General features: G+C 40.2%; 2 protein-coding genes across 4 annotated transcripts in view; one reads left to right on the forward strand and one right to left on the reverse strand.

Annotated features, from left to right (window-relative positions):
• Nucleotides 1-21,381, forward strand: part of CMSS1 (cms1 ribosomal small subunit homolog) — a 247,164-nt gene that overhangs the window by 81,717 nt on the left and 144,066 nt on the right. The window lies entirely within an intron of this gene.
• The window catches only part of FILIP1L (filamin A interacting protein 1 like), a 142,655-nt gene that overhangs the window by 62,899 nt on the left and 58,375 nt on the right, over nt 1-21,381 (reverse strand). For both annotated transcript variants that reach the window (XM_026843454.1, XM_026843529.1), the window contains 2 exons: nt 7,024-7,307; nt 3,725-3,898 (listed from right to left, as the gene is read on the reverse strand). In XM_026843454.1, coding sequence (XP_026699255.1) covers nt 3,725-3,898; nt 7,024-7,290 — 441 coding nt within the window. In that variant the 5' untranslated portion in view covers nt 7,291-7,307. The remainder of the gene's footprint in view (nt 1-3,724; nt 3,899-7,023; nt 7,308-21,381) is intronic.

Genomic DNA, 21,381 nt, shown 5'->3' on the forward strand with positions numbered 1-21,381 from the left:
ATAGGTGCTGGGCCTGTCTCCTGGTGCAGGTGAGTGATAAGAGAACTGGGGAGATAGCAGAGCCTACATCACAATTAATGCAGACACTTGAGATCTACGTGTAAGATGCATAATGGGTATGAGCACTTGGCCTTGTGACACTTGTGTGTGTCACTGTGCATCATTACTCTCCCTCCCTGCAGGACTGAGCAGGGCAGTCTGGTTCTGGGTTGTTGTTTTCCTGGGTGGTTTGTTTGGCAGCTCTGTTGTGTCCCTCTGAGATAAGAGTGCTTCCCTGGGGAGCAAATTTGACGCTCGCATTTTCCCTGTGAGATCTCGTGGCTCGCTCCCATGTATCCACATAAGAGAGAGAAGCTGCGTGAGCCCCTGCTGGTGTGAGAACCTCGCACAAGAGCAGGTCTCCAGCAGCCTCTGGTTCTTCAAATTTGTCCAAATGCTAAATCTGTGCATAAAGAAATATCCATTTATATGTGTACACACAGGTTAACTCAGCATGCGTAGTTCTTGGCTAAAAACTGCAGAGGACTAATGCTAAAAACTGCAGAGGACTAATAAGCAGCAATATAAATGTCTTCTGTTGAAAATTAAAGTGATAAAATCTTAAGTGATTTGTTGTTTTGTTCTGTCTAACCATATGGGCTTTTTGCTAGAATTAATACTTGAACATACTGTACAATACAATGGAAAATAAGAGGCATAGTCTTACGTAACTGTGAATAGTTCAGCAAGCAAAAATTCACAGGAATTTAATAGTTTAAATATATTTTGCCACCAACTTGTGTATGAAGTCAAACTAGGATGGTGTGTCTCATATCCATTACATTGGAACTGAACTTTCCATCCTTCTCCTTTTAGACTGTTCCGTGTTTGGCACTGTGCCGGAATAAAATCCAGGTTAGTTATATTTCTTTATCCAAAGTTCAGTGAAATATTATTTCTGTTAACAATATCCTCATGATCATTGTTTATAAATATATAATCCCAAGTTTAGGATTACTGGACATTATGGGAATAATTCTTCCCTTGTCTTTTTTCAACCCTAGCTGAGCCAGATTTCCAAGTGGGTATGAAGGTCTGCTTTTCCTGAATGCCACGTTGTCAACTTTAGTGTTTCAGTCTCTTCCTAGAACTAACTTACTGGTGCCCCACAGCTCTCTGTTGGCAAGTTGTGAGCCACACTTGTAAGACGTGAGGATGCAGTTGGACATACTTTGTTAAAAGGCTGATGAGGATGCACCTTTCCCTGAGTTGATTGGCACTGGGATTTTAAAAATGGATTCAATTTTGAATTACCCTTGATGGATGCAGAACACAGGCTTTCTTCTAGTTTTGGTGCTTTTAGAGGGTTCTCAAAGTGGTAGGAGGTATTGTTCAATACATTTCAAACAGTGAGATACCAGATTTATCTTTTTTTAATCTTTGACTGTGTTATTGGAAGCTGGGGAGAGTTAGAAACCAGAATTGACTTTCTAGTTCCATGAGGGTTTGAAACATGAGAAAAATACACCATAAAATCTGCAGTATCTTCTTCTTTATCTCTCTTTTCCTACATCACCTTCTGTGATAGTTTTCAGAGTCTTTTAAAAAGGTTATTTATTTTTGAATCTGGGAAAATTGTTCTTAGGTTGTTATTCTGTATTTACTAGAATGTCGAATACCGTTTGTTTTCTATTCAAGAGAAGTGACAATTGATCTGAAGCCAGATTTTTTCATGAGTAGCTGACTTGATCTAAATTTATAAACCATGCAAAGATGGAAAGCCTTTTCAGGCCTTTGTGTCAGAAGCAAAACCAAACTAAAAGTCTATTTTCTTTTGTGCCCCTTTAAACGTAAAATAATTCATTGTATCCTCAAGTGTGAGGAATAGTAAGCTGGCATTTGTTAGGCTGAAGAAAGAACTAGCTGCATAGCAAATTTGGCTGAAAAAAACCCTCTGATTTCAAAAAACTAAAAAAATCTCCTTATAGCCAAGGAAGACATGGGTTTGGTCTGTCATACTCTTCATAGTTTTTGTAGAGGAAGATGTGTTACTATTGTTTTCTGGTTTTCTACATCTCTTCACCTATGAATCCTGTTCAAAGAAAGTAAAGCTACCCGGTCACCAAATTTTCTCACTACATTCTTAACCAAATTTGCCAAGAAACTCAAAGTTTAGGACAGATGAGTGAGTTGTGAGAGAACATTAAAGGACCAGTAATCAATCTTACAGATCTCTGAAATTCACTGTATTCTCAACTGAGTTTTAGGAAGATCTTCTGTGTGTTCAGGGCTATAAAGCTAAACTGTCATGGTGAGGCACACAAGCTCTGGAGGAACTGGATCAGCAGAGGTTTTGTATGCAGATACGAAGGTACGTTGTCACGGTGGCAAGGGGGGAATTTAAGTGGTCCCTTCCCTACTTTATGGCTGGTTCCACCTCTCCCTTGGTTTTTATAAACATTTAAAACTTGCAAACAAAACCTAACTGGATCTCTGACTTAATTTGGGGGGATTTTGAAACCAAAATTGTGGAATGCCTGTCCATGATGGCGTCCTTTAATTTACCGACATAGGAAGTGTCAGCAGTCCTTCTAGCATTTCTGTGGCTCTCAGGATGTTTACCTTTGCCTTTTGGAATTGCTAAATCCAGTGGTGTTAGAAATCCTTTCTCTGCCATTAAGTGTAAGAAGGAAAAAACATGTATAAACTTATGTAAAGTAACAGGCTGAACTTATGTTTTCAAACTTTTTTGGACTGCTCTTCAAATCATTTCCACTTGTGCTCAGAGTTTCTGTGGCATAATGCCACAATGTTCTAAAATAAATTCACCTCCACAGTTGAACTTTATCTGTTTCAGATTATAGCCAGAGATTTTAACCTTTGACCCTCTGAAATGAGTGTTGACCTTTTGCCTGACATAATTTTCTCTGAAATGAACTCTGTATCCTTAGGTTTCCTCTTCAGAAAGCTTGGAAAACACTTGGTAGAAGAATTTTATTTCTGCTTTTATTTTTATGATGATTATCTATACTGAGCAGTATATTAAAAACTTTATCTAAATTCAAGAGGAGACACTTGGGGGAAAAAAGCACATATTCTTATTTGAAGGGGTTTTAATATCCAGTGATTTGTGTTGCAGTGCAGAAATGAAATTCAGATAACATTGTTCAGAAAGTATGGCTGCTGCTACAGTGTCATTAAACTAAAAGTTATTTAGGTATCATGTGAGAATATTAGATTTCTGCCTGGATGAAGTTTCTAGTGAGAGCTCATTACAGCAGCCACTCAGACCAAGCAGGTATACCCATGACTCCCCCAGAATGAGTGGGGTTTGGGGTATGTAAAGGCAGAGAGCTGTGCTGTTACTGCTGGATGGGCCCCTACCCTCCAGCGATAAGATGGCCTTCGCAAGAGGTGTCTGTTTCTATGGGCGTGAGTTTGGATAACAGAAAGGAGAAAAAAAAAAAAAAAGTTGATGTCAAAAAGAGGCTGATTATCAGAGTTTGAGTTAGGCAAAATCGTGTCTGCCTGTGTTTACAGCCCTCAGTGTCAGTATCAATGAGAATCATTAGATACCTGTTTTCATTGGGTACTCTGCTGGACTGTGGCCTTTATTCTGATGTCATTTACACTCATGTTAGGCTCTAGATTTAGAGCTCATTTGCTTTCTTCCCCTGAAATTGGTGAGATATCTTCTGTTGAATTTGGTGGGAACTATGGTTAAATACCAATTACGTGGTCATACCTCTCCCATTGGTTTTTCGTAGACATCTTCTTGCCATTGCTCAGCCTTTGTTTGAATACCGTCTCGCTGGAGGGCCTCTAGCACCTTCTTGGGAGTAACAAAGCCATACTGGGCTTCAAGCAAAGCTAAGTCAATTTTTTCAGCCTTAAGTACTCCTATAACTTCATCTTGAGCCTGCAGAAACACAAAGTAGAGTTTTATTTTGTTAAATTCTATATGTGTATTTACAGGTTAGTGTTCTACTAAAAACTTTTTTTTACATGCTGTGTACGTAAACTGCCCCACAATAGCAACATGGGACAGTTAAAAAGCATGAGGGAAGTATTAGTCGTCTTATTTTATTATTTCTGCATAAACTCCAACTCGTCAGAGCCCTCACCAATGCTGAAGTACATTGTTAGTGATCAGATTGTGTTGCTGTTTCTGGACCAGTGCATGGCAGTCGCAAAACACAATTTCAGGGCAATGTGTGTCTTGTGGAATTAGAAGTGTATTTTAAATTGTTAGTGCAAGATGTTAGGATGGTTCTTGAAGCCTGGAAGTGTTGCACATTCTGTATATTCTGGGTGGAAAGGTGGCACCTGTAGTTGAAACCCAGCTGGGACGGTGTGCTGCTGCTGTTACATTGGGCTGGTTGAGCTGTGAGCGCAGGGAGGCAGGTGCTGTGGTTGTATGACCCTTCCCAATGCACATTCCAAAGCCAGGCAATAATGGCAGCTCTAAAACGAGAGTAATTGCCTTCAAAGCTGGCAGTGGGGTCCTGTGTGCGTGTGTATATGTACGTACACATGCATGTGTGAGACCATGCCTTATCTGTTCATAGACGTGTAGCTGTGCACACACTCACTTATGCACCCTCAAGTATAAACAACCTTGTAGCATCAAGTTTTTTGGAAGTAACTACTGCAAGGGTATTCTCAATTTGTGAGTGCATGCTAAAAAAAAAAAAAAAAAAGTATCTTAAAAGAGAATGATTAAGAGAAGGTGGCATTATCTGCTTGCCAAAAACCATTTAGTTTCAAAAAGTAGAGCCTAAAAATGTGCATTGTACTTTTCCTTTTTTAACGTCACTGCATTTGTTTCATTAACCTTATGAAATATCTGATGACGTCCTTTTACCACAGAGTAGATACAATATGTTCTCAGGTACGTTTTCAATATGTTGTTTTATGTATGTATTTCAGAAGATCTTGTGCAAGTTGACAGGTGCACATGCCTTTTTCCTATCATACAGCATTGCTCTCTAAGTCCATGCTCCCTAACAGAGAACCATGCTGTAAGTATCTCCAGTATTGAACTGATCTGTGGATTCTCTTTGCTCTTTAAAAAAAAAAAAAAAAAAAAACACTTTGCTATAAAGTTACTAGCTCTTACACTAAAGTTGGAGGGGACAGAATACCTGCTGTGAATATTGCTAATTGTCTCAAAGTCCCACTTGTCATGAAAAAATATTATCATTAGAATATCTGATTGCATGTATGTTTCCACAGGCAGGAAAATGGTTTTAGGTCACCACCTCCCCTAGGGCTGCGTCCATCTTTTTTTTGCTGCATCCTCTGGGGGTGGAGTTGGCCCCCTGCCTCTATTACAGTGACAGAATTACATGAACTGTCTCAAACATCCATTGTCTGCAGTGCTCTCAGTTAAAAACAAAACGAAGTACATGCTAATCCTAGAAGAGTAGAATAGGAAGGGACGAAATCAGAAACAGGGAGGTATCACGAGAGGGTAACGCTTTCATCCTGACTGCTCTTGACTGGAGCACTTGTGTCCCTGTTTGTGACTGTTTAAAAGAATATAATCTATTTCTAATCCGTACCATTGTGGAAAAAACCTAGAAGAGTGATCTTTGTGCATCTTAAATATTCTGGAATCTAAGAGTAATGGTGTCTAACTTTGAAACTTAGTTAAGATTTGACGGATACTTGATGTTCAGAGGTTTGACTTGGCATTACAGGAGGTAGAAAATTAGGAAAAAAAATGACATCACTTTTTTCATTCATAACGCTTCCTTTGGAATGTTGGTCATGATTTAAACTGATCATGTCAGGCTTATTGTTTTTCAGTTTCTCATTTCACTCTGTTCCAGTTCTAAATCTTAAGAATTGAAGTGTGTGGGGTTGACATTTATTTATTTATTTATATTACACAAGTGTAATGATGTGTGTGTGTAATATAAATATATATTTATACACACACAAACATTCTTTTTCGTATTTGAGAGGAAGAGACAGCTGTTTTGGAGGAGTGTGTGACACCTGATTTTTAATCTAAATTGAGAAGGGGCAAGTGAGCAGGAGAAAAATGTTTCTCAAACACGGAAATGGTTCTGTTTGCATAATGAAATGCTCTGTAGAAGTTTGCCTTGAATCTATCCTTAGAGATTGGTACATCAAGCAAATACTCATATTGCACGTGTGTTCTGTTAAGCATGTATGTACTGTTATGAAATATATACACGTGTTAAGAATGGAACTACCCAGGTACTGTCTAGGTAAGACATTCTGAAACCATGAGATACACCCATTTGTGCTGCTTTGGACAGTTTGCTCTTCCCTCCGCCTGTGATCAGTTTTAAGTGGCTATTGCTACTTCTCTACAATCAGCCTGCCACAGAAATATTCTCCCTGCTCAGTGGAAATCTGGTTCCCACTTCCTGAAATTACATTTGACCAGCTTAAGCATCATTTACCACTTGGCAGCTGTCTCCTTTTCCAGACAGAAAAATGCTCGCTCTTGAAAATCCAGTATCTTGTGGACTAAGTGGCATGCAAGACTTAATGCTTCACATTATGGGAAATAAAATGGCTACTTTGATTTTTCTAGCAAAAGCTGTTAGAAATCCTGTTGAGTGAGTTACTTGTGACGTGGCACATACTGATTCGTGGGGAGTAATGCCCATGACTTCATAGGAGAGAGGAGATCTTAAACGTCTCTAATGTGTTTTCAGTATAGATTTTTACAGTGGCAAATACTTTGTATTCAAAATACTTAGAATGGGGCAGCACGATAGGAAAGTTTTGTGCTTTGAGAGTTACGTGATCCTTCACAGTGGACCATGAGTGCTTTTAGTGTTGTACAGGCACATTGTGAATAAGTTTTATTTGCCTTTAGGGGTGGTGCAAAGATCACCTCTTCTGGCTGATAGCTATAATTTGCATTTTTTATGTACTTTGCAGTTTATATTTGTCTTTCTGTATCAAGTTAGGTTGGGTGTTTTCTTAATATGAAAGCAGCCTATGTTTCTGGTAAACTGAGGCAGGGGGGAAGTGTGTGAAATATGAAATAAGATAAATCACCTGTAATTCACCCTCGAGGACACTAAGAAGAAATAACAAATCATCACGAGAGAGATCTTCTTTTTTCTTGAAAGAACTTCTTTGGGTTTTTTCTGCCTTAGGGCTTCTTAGGATGGTACTGGCTTGGGCTACATCGTCCTTCTTCTGCCTTCTTTGCACGTTTTCTCTCCCACTGTAACCAGCCTCATCTTTATGATGGTCTTTCAGCTTTTGCTGGCTCAGCTTTGGTCGGGTTGGGCTTTCTGTGCTGTTGCTTCTGGACCGCATGGTTTATATCTCTGAAGCTGAAGGTAGGTGGGGAAAAAAGTAATTGTTTTAAATAACAGAGATTATAAAACTGTTACCATAATTTATGGTGGGTATTATTGTCTCCATACTGGTAGTTTTCCCTCCCACACAAGGCTGTTTGTCATTTGACAGAAGCTGACAACCTTGTGCAAGCCAACAGGACTAGGCAGTGATCTTTACTGGGTGTCTGTAGTGAAGTGAGTCTTAACTGGTCCTATGCAGTTGTAACCATTCCCTCCTCAATATTTGCAAAAACAGCAACTCCAGCAGCAGCGCTGTGCACATCTCCCACTGGAGAGGCAGCGCCTGCCTTACCTTGCAGGCAGGTACTTGTTGTGATGAGGCAAATCTAGGCTTAGAAGGTTTTCGCTAGGAAGATCTTTCTCTTCCAATTTGCTCACATCCCAGCCCTTAATCTATAGCTCTGTGTTTTTCTTGCTAGGGGAGAGCTCAAAGCAGTCCTCCACTACCATGAGTTATGCAGCTGCATTCTCCTTGCCTGGCAAAATGTTGAGGTTAGCATGTCCAGATTACAAGGGGTGAGCCTCATCACAAACACCCGCTTCCCCACACCACCACTACCCCCAAAACCAAACTACCCTGCTGATTGTGCTGTGCCCCCCACCCCCTGATAACCAGCTAGTATGAAACCTTACTGCTTCTTTAGCCATAGACTAACATTCTAGAGCAGTTAGTACCTGGCCAAAGGGAGACCTGTCCTAACTAGGCGTCTTTGAAGTGTCACTGTTAACTCTAATGCCTTTGCAGATAAATGACTTAACACTGCATAAATATTGATTAACCTCAGGAACTGTGCTTTGCTTATCACCAGATTAAGGTATGAATGGATTATAGTCCACCTCTACAGGAAAACTGTGGTCATGGATACTGTCTGGTAGACAAAACTCTGAATTCGAATGTGAAATTAAACATGTTTGAAATACAAATAAGGCACAATTTTTCTTACTAACCCACAAAGCTAATTGCTGAAAGGTCTAGAAGGTTGTTATGGCCTGTGGTAGGGAGGAGGTAATTGCTCTGCTGCTTTTTGGCCTCACAGATCTGTGACTGATAAAGTCCTTTCCAAGCTCCCCCTTCCACCAGGTTCTGACTCTAAATCCTAAACTCTGTGACTGCACTCCTTAACTGTGGTAATTTTCCACTGAGTGCTACAAATACTTCCTTTTGTTGAGTTTTCCGCAAGAAGATAGGAGGTGGAAGAAGCTTTTGATTTGTAATGGATCATCCATTACAAACTGAGAGTGGGGGAGAATTTATCAAAAACATTACAAGAGCAAGTGATGTTTTCTATAATGCTGAAGTCTCTTCTAGTCTCATTAAGAGCACTCATAATAGCTTATATTTCACAAGAAAAACTTGTTTCTCCAGGTCTCTTAAAACCAAGGTGTGTCAGATTTGCATGACAGTGTGCACTGGAACCTGTTTTGTGGAGCTGTGCAGCTATAGTGTCAGGTTAGGATGGGAACTTTTTACCGTGCATGCACGAAACCAAGGGCTGTTCATAGCAGGCCAACAGTGATGCTGCCTGGTGATGGTTACAGTTAGTGCTCGTCCTGTCCTTTAAGTGGGATGTAATTTCTCTTTGTTCACTGTGGTCTGGCTATTAGACTTAGTCACCTTTTGCATCTTGCTTACATAAAACGGTGAATGCTTGCTCAGCTTTTGTATACAGTTAATGACTCATCTTGTAAGATCAAATGTGACTTAAATCAGGTAACCTGAACACACTCTGAGCTTGTCCTTGCACTTTGATGCTGCAAGCACAGGACACTGAAATGCATAAATCAGTCCAAGAAAGTCCTTGCCTCTTTCCCTTCCCATGTGCCAGGTGCAGCAGAAGTGTCAATGGGGAGTCAGGCTACTGTCAAACTTGCTGAAGGCAAGTGTGAGTATGGCATTCCTTGGGACAGGGAAGAGGAGCCAGTGTACAAGGAAGAGGTTTGTTCCTTTTCGAGTTTTTTGAGTTGGCTGCACCTGGAAACAGGGTCCCAAACTTGAAAGGAGGGTAGTCCCGGCGATTCTGCCAAGAGGATGCCTTCCCCCACGTTTTCCCTTACACTGTGCACGTGCTGTGGATTCAAGGCCGTGTGCCACACAAAGCTTTCACAACTGCAGAGGGCTAGCTCTGACACCCTTTTAAACTGGCTGTGCCTACTTCCTAATCTGGTAAATCAGTCCTTATTGCACTGGCAAAAGGCACCTGGTCCCTGAGAATGCCAGCTGGCCTGCCAAAGAGGTTACTCTCTTACGGAGGTGCTTTTGTAGCATCCCAGAACGTTGTTGGTTTTAATTTTCTTGTTGAGCAGAATTGTTACATACACTTTACCTGCATTCTGTTCTGGCGTTCCAGAATGTCAGTACTTACCATTGAATTGGCCAATGCAAACATTTATCAGATTTAGTAATTAACATGAATGATTAGAGGTTGAAGTGGCGTGTACTGTATATACGCTTCAAACTCTTTTTTGTTGGTACGTGAATGTAGCTGGCAGAAGAGGCACAAATGCCCTGGTATTAGTGGGCTGCCTTACTAAAGTATTCTTTGTCTGTTGATTTGTTTAAGCCTTCTTATTACCCATACATTGACTTGTTTTCTTATTATTTGTAGTGTTGTCTGTTTATATAACAATATTAGTGCTGATGTGGTCATCAAAGGATGTAGGTATGAGTAACAGGAGGGCAATTCAAATCTTGGAAATACCTCAGACAGTGTAGCTGCTCGTGCAGCAGGCAGTGTAGGACCTCAGAAATAGACAAAAATAAACATCTCACCCACCTGCCTTGAAACTCTTCACTACCATCAAATTGTCAGACCTCCTAGATGTGGCACCGGTCTAAGGGACTAACCCTTAAAGTGCACCTGACATTTTGGACAGAATATCAACTGCTGTGTCATGCCCTTGCACCATGGCAGAAAGATGGTCCCTTCTCGTCCACACAATGCTGTTTTTCTGTCCTATTATTAACCCTCAAATGGCCCTAAGGATAGAAGCAGTGTCATTTGAAATGTTTTGGTATGTTGGGTTGTTTTCTACTTTGAACAACTTTTCTCATGTTCTTGAAGGTTAATGAAGAGTGACTTTTTTTTTTTTTTTTTCCCCTAAGGTAAAAATGTTAATAGGCTCACAAAATTTCATAAAATATCAGTTGTCTCATGGCACCCAAAAAGGTCTCATGGCACCCAAAAAGGTCTCATAGCTCCTGAGCCCAGGCTCGCAAGATGAGACTAATGAGTGAAAAATTAGCCTTTTTGCATATCTCTGTCTCAGTCGCTTTTCACTTTAAATTATGTATTGATGGGGTCTGTGTACAAGAAAACTGTTTGGCAAAAAAGAGGTAAGGAAGAAGCGTTCCTTCTTGTAACAGGGGTTGTAGTTCACAACAGAGACTCTGTGGTTTCTCCTGGAGTGCTGACTCTTGCATCTTGTGTCAGACTTCTCTATGGAAGCTAATTTAAGCACTGTTTCTCCATCCCACCAAGAAGGATGACAATATTAAGATACCTTAGAAAACAGTAAGCAACTGCTAAGAAAGAAGAAAGCAAGTGAGAAGATTTGGTTGGGCGTCTGTGCCTTGCACTTGTGATCTTCCATCCATTTTGGATGAATTTCTACACAGCAGGGCTTGTAGCTACATGAGCAGAAGAAATAAGGGTACTTATCAGTGTTCTCATATGGTTCTTTATGTACCATCTAGGCAGAACCTGCTTGCATCAAAAATAGAAAAAGATTGAAAGGGACAATCTACGTCATGAAGTCATGTCTCCTGAAATCACAGACTGCCATGCAGTGGGTACTTAATTGAGCTTAGTTTAGTGTAAGCATGCTAATTGAAGAGCACAAGGCCTGTTTTCTGCATTATTGTGCTTTTCTTCACATTATGAGGTATCTGGTTTTTACTGAAGATTTTGCAGTGGTATCTTGCTTGAAGTCACGAGGTGATGGTTCCCAGGCTCTTCAGGTTCAGTACAGCTTGGTAGACTGGTTCTATATTCAAAATGGACTAAGGGTACATTGAAACATTCTGGTAAATCAAATTATTGCAGGTAACTTACTCAGCAAAGTTTGAGTCAATTCTCAGTGTTCTTGTTCTTTTTATAGTTTGTTTTCCATTCTGTTTTTAAAGAGCTTGCTCATCTCTGAAAACGTATGCTGTCCATATAAAGAAGAAATTTTCTTGGTGATGAGCAAGTAATTTGAGGGATCAAAATATACTTTCCTGAAGAGGCAAATGAATAAATGACCAAATGTTTCTATGATGTTAACTTGGTCTCCACCCTCTCAATCATATTCTGAAGGAGATGAAACTGTGTTTGTCTCTTTGGCAGCAGTGAACAAGCAGGTGGTTCAGAAATCCCCGCACTTTTGTGGGAAAGACTGAAGTATCCTTCAGAGATTACTTCACCACAGACATTGTAGGTTTTTAAGAATCATCCATTTTTTCCCATTTATTTTCCCCTTTAGTGTTTTCTCTTTAGTCAGTGATTGACTTATGAGCTAACAAAACCCCTCACAGGACCAAATCTTCTCTTAATCCCAGGGTAAGGATCCTGAATAGTTGAGAATTTGCTGTTTCTTCCAAAAATCCATGACTAAGCAAGGAATTATGTCTTTCTGGTTTTTAACATCCCTTAAAGGGATAGGGCAATGCTTTCGATTTGCTGAAATTGATACAACTCCTACCAATAGACGGACTTTTACAAGGAGTTGGGGTGTGATTGCTCAGCATGCCAGTGTATTGGGAGAGTGCAAAGCACGTGATGATTTTTGGAAAGAGGTCTGCAACCCTCTACCTATCCCTACAAATGGGGTTTGGGACAAGAAAAAAGATGGTCTCACCTTAGATACTACAGGGCTGCAGAACATTTCTTACTTTCCTGTTTAGCAAAAGCTACTTTGAAGCATCATGTTCAGCTTAGTGCCACACATACTTGACAAAGCAGAAATGAATTTACTGTCTCTCTTCTACTTTCTTGTGTGGCTGTGTGTCAGGTAGTGTCCAGGCAGGGAAAAAGGCTTTTGACTAGGCCACATCTTGTCTTCCACCAGAGAAAGCAGCAGGTTTGTCTTGTTCTCCTGCTGTAGTCCTGATGTGACCTGTGGGCCAGCAACTGAGCCATGCTGAACCACGGGAGAAGAGGCAAATGTCTTCATAGTAATTGGAATCCCAGGATTTGGCCATTTCACAGCATTCACTGAGCCTTTTCTGGAACTGGTGCCTTCTGACAGAATGTGTTTAGGACTTTTATCCTCCTGAGTGGGAATACATTGCTCTGTGTGGTAGATTTGCATTGCTTCCAAAGATACAGCCCTTCCTTTTGAGTGCTTTAGCACTTTTAGCTTTTCCTGAAAACTGTTTTCAGTGTCTTCTATCCAGAGGGATGTTCTGTTGTACCATGGCCGACTGTCTCATTCAAGCTGTGCTCTTATTCACAGCAGAGTCTTGTGCTGTTTTGGTGCATAGGCTGGGCAGTAAGTGCTAGGAGACTTATTTCCTTTAATGGGTTCTTCAGTCAGGGACTCTGGGATATGTTTCCATCCTGGCACAGAAACTGCAAGATTAAGCTGTTTATCTGGGAAAGCTGATGCAGGAGTGCTTACCTGTGTAGCCTGATGCATCTGTTGGCATGTGAAGTTGCAGGGAGTCAAGCAGTAGAAAGAAAATAAATTAGGAGTCTGTTTCCCCTTTTGCAGAATCTTGTCAAATTTTGGTCTTTGAAGCCCTTGGGGATCCTGCGAGAACAGCAGGTACTCAAATAGGAAGAAAATCTGGATTCAACGGAGGATGTAGACACTCCCAGACAGGAAATGTGCATGGTTGAGAATTGGATATAATTTTTGTCCTGGTCATGGTTTATTTTTGTCTGGCCACAAGTCAGATTTCTCATCCCCTGGAGACAGGGAGCCTGTTCTGAGACAGTAAGGTGCCTTTTGGACAGTTAGAGAGTTTGTGTGTTACTCTGCTGACAGTAAAGGTACCGTGACATTTCCACCATCTGTTGTCTCCTCCTTCCCCTTCCAATCCTGTAGCGTTGTGCACGTATGCAGTGACTGTGGTTAGGTAAGATCTTCCCGAGCCCATTTTGTGTGTGAGGTCTGTACAGGCTTACAGTCATATTTAGAAGTCTGAGTCTTTGTGGGAGGTTTTCACCAGGTCCTTCTGAAGAACTTATCTGCATCAGTTTTCTGTCATTTCAGTATTGGTATGTGAAACTGTGATCCAGTCTCCACTCTTGTAATATCTCTTACGGGATTTTGTGCTTGGAAGTAGAGAAAAGAACCTGTACCATGTGGCCAGTTGATGGTTTTTTGTCTCTGAGTTCAAGTTAGGCCCTTCCTGTAGGCTGTCTGATCTCAGTCCATCTTCTACTGAGGCCCAGGTAGTGTTTGCCCATGTATTTGGGATCATAACGTAGCAGTTTAAAGCATGCCCATTCACAGTGCTGTATACACCTTTTCAGAGATGTCAAACCTTGTTCTATCTGGGGTTCTTCAGACAGCTCCATAAAACCAAGTGTTCTGGGTACTGGACCTCTTCATGGTGATCCAGGAGAGTATCAAGAGTTTGTGCTCCCTGCTGTATCACATAACATTGCTTTGAAAGAACTGGGTAGCTGTTCTGAAATCTGAAATGAAGACCTGGTGTGGTGGTTTCAGCTGGGATGGCTGCCAAGAAGAAAAGTTAACTCCATCCCAACTGAAATCAGGACACCTGGATTCCACAGATCTCAGAAATCAGTAATTTGAGTTTTCTGACATGGGCTGGTTTTCCTTTGTCTCTGGTCGTACCTTGGAACAATTTCTCACTGTAACTAAGACTCAGAAGTCACTTGCATTACTCTTTCCTCCTGCTAAACTCTTCTCCACAGGAATTCAGTGCTCTAGTTTGTGCTCCAGCATTTGGCAAAGTTGATAGTAGACTTCGAAAATTACAGTATATTTATTACATTATATGCACACAATTTGTGTAGCAGATAGGTTAGATGCAGTAGATTCGTTTGAGGTGATTTGTCTTCCCAGTGGGGCACTGCATACGCCACAAGGCCACAATGTGCAGCAAAGGTTTTCGCTGCAGTGGGAGAATGGTTCCCAAGTTGTAAGTGCAATGTAGCTTTAACGTGCTGCTGCAGGGTGACAACATCAGTATAATGTCATGTTTTCATGGGTTCAAAAGGTTGAGGAGGAATCAAAATTAAAATAGCTGGAATTTCTTTAACTTTCAACTTCTGGGAATTGGGGGTTGTGGGGAATTTTATGCAATTACACTGAATTGCTTCAGAGAGATTAATATGGGGAACTCTTTCTCTGTCTGCTTCCTTGGGTTTAGATGCTTTTTTCTTTTTAAAGTTGAAAGTTTCACACACATTTTGTAATTAGACAGTAGAAGTGGTTTATTTATAAGGATTAGTGCAAGAGAGATTTTGTGGTGCATGTGAAAAAATGTTACTATACCATCAGGTAGATCTGTATGTTTGAAAAGGTAAATTCTGTGGTTCCATATCAGCTGTTTCTCTTTCTAAACAAAACACTAATCTTGCAGTTGTCTGTATGACAAATTTTTATTGATAAAGTACACTGAAAAAAATCTCATCTGCTCCAATTTCAATTATATAAGAATTTGCTTTCCAAATATAGCATTTTGGATTTTATGAGCATAAGAAACAGTTAATGTTATTTAATACAGTGCTTGTGGTTTAATACTTATTATTCAGCTGCTGCAATTTTGGCTCCAATGTATAATTACTCTGTAATTATAGCATTATCGATAGCAAAAATGGGAAATAGTGCTACATGAAAAGAAAATGTTCCTGTCTTAGAATGAGTTTAGATACACAGTTTTTATTTCCTGAATATCTTGAAATTAGCTGGACTGTAGACATTTACATAGCAGGATAATTCAGCTCCAATTTCGGTTAAGTACTGTATATATAATGAAGTAAATATTTAATTTTTTTTACTTTTAAAAGAAGAAGCTGTGTAGAGAGAAGGAACTAATGGAGCCTGGTTTTCTGTAGATCTATGCCTATAGAAAGACACTGGCAGCAGCTACCACGGCTGAGTTTGAATCCAACATTTCATTTTTTCCTCACTGTGGCTCCCTCTGAACTCTTCCTGCAGCCATGGGTTTCCCTGAAATCTGTAGAAATGTCAGTATGTTGCCCTCTCTCTCTGGCTTGTTTGGAATTGGCAGTGGTTCAGGATGGGACCCCTGGACAGAAGAAGTGCACAGCTCTTTGCCATAGAGAAACAAGCTCAGGCTATCTTTTGGAAGAATACACTGCAGACTTTGGTTGGCCTTTTCCCAGAGTCATCTGTATGAGGATATTCATGAAGCTGAAGGGTGGCATATTCACACTTGTGAAACAAAAAAGTTTTTGTGTGGTGTGTAACATGCTTCTGCAAATCCCACAGACAAGAGCTGAAGTAGGGTATCTGAGGACTTGAGAAGCTGGATATCTATTTGTAAAATAACAATATGCAAGATTGAAAACAAAGAAAAGAAAACAAACCAAAAGTTTGTAGGTTTTGAGTTTCAGGATAGGCCAAATTTTTCTGTATGGTAAGTCACATACCTTCTGTCTACTGAATGGTGGGGGTTTGGGTTTTGGGGGTGTTTTTTTGTTGGGGTTTTGGGGGTTTTTTGTTTTTCAGATTTACTGGGGGTTTTTACTGGCTTTTATTTAATGTTTTGCTGGTTATTGATTTGATCTAGTTCATACATTAATATCTTATTTCTGACTCTTTCATGTGAGATCCAGGCACCTCTCAGGTCAATATTTGTTTCTGGCTTTTGCTTTCCCCCTTCCTACTAGAGACTTACTAAATGAAATCTTACAGAGCCCCTGTTCAAGCTTAGTATCTCTTTGTGCCAAACACAGTGCAACCATACCTGAAGGTATTGTCTCAGCAGTGGAACTAATTTTGCGCAAGTGCAGGACAGTTTTGGCAGAGTTTAAAATCGAGGAGAACTTTCTCAATGCACAAGACTCTCTAAAATGCTCCATGTGTTTGCTTGTCTCCTACCTGGCAGGTATCTACCCTTCCTTCCCCAGGCTGAACATGCTCTTGGTAAGTGGGGAACCTGCCAAAGTGGCTACTTGTGACTTCCTGACAACGTAGGTTATTGCTTACACTTCTGCTGTCCTCAGCAGACATGATGTAGCCAAAATGCCATCATTGTGTGGTAATCTTATAAATATTTCAAAGTGAGTTTTCTGATACCAGGTTTTTGTTGGTTTTTTTTTTAAAAAGTCCCATTTTTATAGTGTTGCCTCCCACTTTCAAAAAATTCCTGTTACCCCCAAAATGGGAACATTTTATGTTCTATTTCAATCATCTAAGCAGATTAAAATACTGTCAAGTCAGTATTTTTCTTGCAATGTTTTTAGTAGCATGACAAATCTCTTCATTTAAAAACTATTTTTCAAAGTAAAGCAAAACACAAATATAATGAAGTCTGTAAGAATACAAGACAAAAAACTTTCACACACTCCAGTACAAGTTTTACATCTCTTGACTTCAGTGATTAACTTTCCCTGCACATGTGCACATGCGCATCCAAACACCATTTCAGTGGCCAGTGTATCATCTATAACATGGTCCTTCCTTTCTGATCGAAGGTAAATTGACTCTGGAAAAGAAGGTGCTTGTGACAACAAACAGTCTTGTGTGCCCTTAAATGTGGAGGTTATGTGGTGTAAGGTCATTTTGAAAAGCAGCCTATAATCACAATTCTCTAAAGAGAATCTAATTGAAGAAATACTGCGTTATGATATTAGCTGTAATAGCTATGGGCAAAAGAGAAGAAACCAAGGGTATTTCTGGTATTTCAGTGTGTGTGTGTGTGTGTGTGTGTGTCTATACACACACATATAACATCTTAATTAATGTATTTGTGTACCCTGTGTGTATGTAATTCTCTTGTGCTTGGTGCATGTGACAAATATGAGATAAGTGGTTCTTTACCGCTCTTTTGCTGCAAGCTTATAGTACACAGAGTTAAGTACCTTGCTTTTGTTTTCAATGAAAAATATATGGTTAGTAAGCAAGGATTATCTAGTATATGTTATCTAGTGTAAGCTAATTTGTAACCCCACAGTAATTGATCTGGGCATCCAAGACACAAACTTAACCCTTGCAGCCACCTCCATTTCTATTTTACTTTTTTTTTTTTTTTTAATCTGCTTGGTGTTTTCATGGAGTGTCATACATCCATTAGTCATGAAATAGGCAGCAGAGACTGCAGTGAGGACTACAGCATAAAAATGTACTCCTTCAAAGTGAGTATACATTAATTTTCTTCAAGGGTATTTTTGACAAGTGTAGCTTTGTTGAGACATTGCTTTATGTGGGAGCGTTCACCTCAGTGTTGCTTTGCCCCGCACATGAACATAAACCACAGACTTTTGAATATCCTGAGAAAAGTTTCTTCAAAGAAAGATCAAAAGTCGTTACTAATGTCTGAGGAAGCTGCATGGCTGCCTCTCTTATGAACTCATGTCTACAGAGAGCTAGCTAAGACAATCAAGATCATTATCCCATTGACTTGATCATTTGTGACCTACTGGGAGAGGAGGTGCCTTGTTTGGAGAACGAGGAGGTGGGGGAATCCACAGATGCCCCATAATTCTACCAAGACAGACATAATAAAGTAACTTCTCAAAACCAACTCTGTTTTCCCCACTATATTGTGTGGGATGCTCTACTTCAGATGATTGTCGTGAGCAGTGCATGTTCAAGAGTTCTGTGTGAGAGTGAGTTGATTGACGTTTCTAAATATGCAATTTTATTTGCTTTTGTGGCTATTGACACAATATGTGAAATGTCCAGATATGGGTTTCAGGGCTCCACAGAAAGCGTAGATTTGATTTTTGTTTGCTTGGTTGGTTTGGGTTTAATTCGTCCAAAAATCACTTTTTGTCTCTTTTTGCATCTAAGCAACACACAACACCTATTAGCCAAGCTTTGACAGTTTGTGAATGTCTCCCTAATCTGGAACTCGCCACCTTTAGACAGCTTTCAGGCAAACAGAATAATTTTTGTTCTTCGTAAGCCCTGGGTTTTCTTTATTATGATATCTTAATGTCTGTTTGCCTTCATGGACTTCATCTTTTATACTTCAGTGCAATTCTGTATGTGCTGTCTGATAGCAGAGAGTACTTAGCTCGTAGCAGCTGTTGAGAACAGCATTTCTCTTGTGAAGGATTTTACTGATTTTGTTATGATGGGAGGAAGCATCTGTGAACAATGCTAGGTAGGACTTCAGGCTTGTATCTAAACCCAGGATTGCTGAGGTGGTGTTTTTTTGTTTGGTTGGTTTTGTTTGTTGTTGTGTTAAACCAAACCTTTTCATACCATCTTTATCAGTGACTATATTCTGTTGCTATCTGGAAATCTTTTTTTGGTTTATTTGATCAGAAATGAAATCACTTGATTCTTTATCCTAGATTTTAGGGTTTTATTGTAGCTGTGGACTGGATTTTCCTTATACACCCTAAAGTTCAAATCTTTTTACATTCAAAGATTTGATACTTTGTGTTTCTATAATTGTAGAAATACTGAGTTTTCCTTTGTATTCCATAATACAAAACTAGTGTTATTTTCTCCTTGCTTTCTTTTCTCATTAATGACCTCAGTATGTAACAGCAGGCTAGCATATTTTTTCTGACTATTGTAATCTTTAGTTGTGTAAGAATTCTGCTCTGTTTTTCTCCTCTTTCAACTGCAACTACAAAACAGCAACATGCGGATGGTCGTGGCAGATTCCTTGCCCCACTCCCCATTCCCACGTTCCCTGTATTTAATATCTAAGAGAAAATTTGTGATAAATTAGATAAATATAAATATAATATTTCTTAGGAGTTTAATGGGGACGAAATCTCTCTGATGTCCAGTCCTCTAACTGTAACCTTTCTATGCAGATAAGACCTTTTTCCTATGGAACAGAGGTTCTAGGGTTTGGGTTTCAGTGAAGGGAAGGGATGCTGCCATCAGGGCGAGTGGCACGAGCTCCCATGACCCCAGGAGTGCTGACTGCCAGTGCCCTGTATCCTTTTCATCCAACTCCACAAATGCTGCCTGCAGGCTCTCACCATGTCTGATGATAACAAGTTCCATGATTTTGACAAGAGTGCCTTAGGGTCACAGTATGATCCTAAGAAGTTTTGAAAACTTTTAATTTCTAGGCTTTGGTGGAAGTGGCAGTCAGTGTTGTGCTGGTGTTTGGAATCAAAATCACCTTTTGTGACAGGAATGTGGATTTCTGCTTTTTGGAAGCTTTTTGGTTTCTTTTTCTTTGACTTTTATTATTCTTTTGTTCTTACTTATCATGGTTCTACCTGTTGATTTTTGTGGCAGCATGATTCTTTTAATTATCTGTTGAAGGGTCACCTCCACAAAAATGAACACAAAGGAAACACGAGCTTCCAGATAGATCCTCATCAGCTTTGTAGTTCGTTTTGGGGTTTTGAAGAATTTTTTTCATTAAGATTGATTATTGCCATAAATAAGCCAATGTAAAATTACAAATTTGAGCAGTGGCTTATATTTTTTATATTGTTCATGTTAATTGGTGACTCTGGCTATATGTGTGTCTACCAGGAAAATGTGAAAAGCATGGAGTTTGAAAAGTAACTGTACACGGTGAAATTAATTTTTGTATGTGTTCAGATTACAGGTTTTACTAGCCGTGACATTTATTGTCTGTGCTTTGGCATAGGGCAAGTGAAGAACATTCATATATTCCCTTTGTTGCTATGCACGGACCCTGCAGTTTTGCTACATGAGGTTCATATGTAAAGGCAAATATTGATTTGTGGCTGCAGCTGTGACTTCACCCTGGTTTTGATTATACTGTAGCTGAGTCCTTCAGGGGAGAAGGTAAGGCATATTCAAGAGGTGGCTTAGAACACATACGATCCGTTGCTCCTTTTTTTGTTTTTCCCCTTGTTCAAATAAAATATGGCTGTGGGCAGTTGCTAGCCCAATGGCTAGTGGGAGTTAAGGAAAGGAATTTTGCAGATGTAAATGGATGCATCTACATGAATATTTTACAACGTTCTGATGTTCAGAGAGGTCCTAAGGGAACACTAAAGACTGGATGCCTTCATCCCCATCCACAGCCTTTTGAAGGCCACTCTGAAAAGCCCAGTTAAAACACCTGTTTATCCTTCTGGAAGAATGGTGATTAAAATTAAAGCACAATTTTGGTATTAGCCAGTTTAGCAGCTCGGCACCAGCTGTCCTGTGTTTTGCTGGCATTCTGTTACATGCGTGTGTTTGTGCTGGGGGGACTTGCAGAAACCTTGTCCGCCTCCCCCTGCCAGTGACAGTGTGGAACCAGGGAGGGGCAGGGTGGGACCTGAAGGACCCAGTATTATCATCCCCTGCAATTATCATGGGAACATTCGGGAAGGAACAGTTCACTGAGCAGGCAGGTGTCATAAATGTGTTGGTCTGCCAGGAGACTCCTGTTGGAGTTGCTTTTTTTTTTTTTTTTTTTTTTTTTTTTTTGGTCTCAGTGGCAATTATATTCTATTCCTACTGGTATTTTCCTGGCAGCTGAGGACAGGTTTGTAGTTTTTCAGGTGTGTCAAGGATGGCATGGACAGGTGACTATAAATGTTTGCACTTAACATACAACTGCTTCCTAGGAAAGCAGTGAGTCATATCCTGCAGGTGCAGAGGGCCTCCTTAGAGCTGCTGGGTAGTAAGACCTCACTGAAATTATTTATCTGAAGCTGAGCACCATGACTCTGCACATAAATAGAGCAAATTTGTTATACATTGTCAGCAGATGTCCTGGTTTTGGCTGGAGTAAAGTTAATTTTCTTCCTAGTGGCTGGTACAGTGCTGTGTTTTGGATTTAGGGTGAGAATAATGTTGGTAACACACTGCTGTTTCAGTTACTGATAGCAGTGTTTACACTAAGTCAAGGACTTCTCAGCTTCTCATACTGCCCTGCCAGTGGAGGCTGGGGGTGCACGAGGAGCTGGGAGGGGACACAGCCAGGACAGCTGAGCCAAAGGGTCAAAGGGGTAGTCCATGCCGT

This window comes from Athene cunicularia, assembly GCF_003259725.1.
Source record: "Athene cunicularia isolate RWA chromosome 1 unlocalized genomic scaffold, athCun1 chr1_part1, whole genome shotgun sequence".
Lineage (NCBI taxonomy): Eukaryota > Metazoa > Chordata > Aves > Strigiformes > Strigidae > Athene > Athene cunicularia.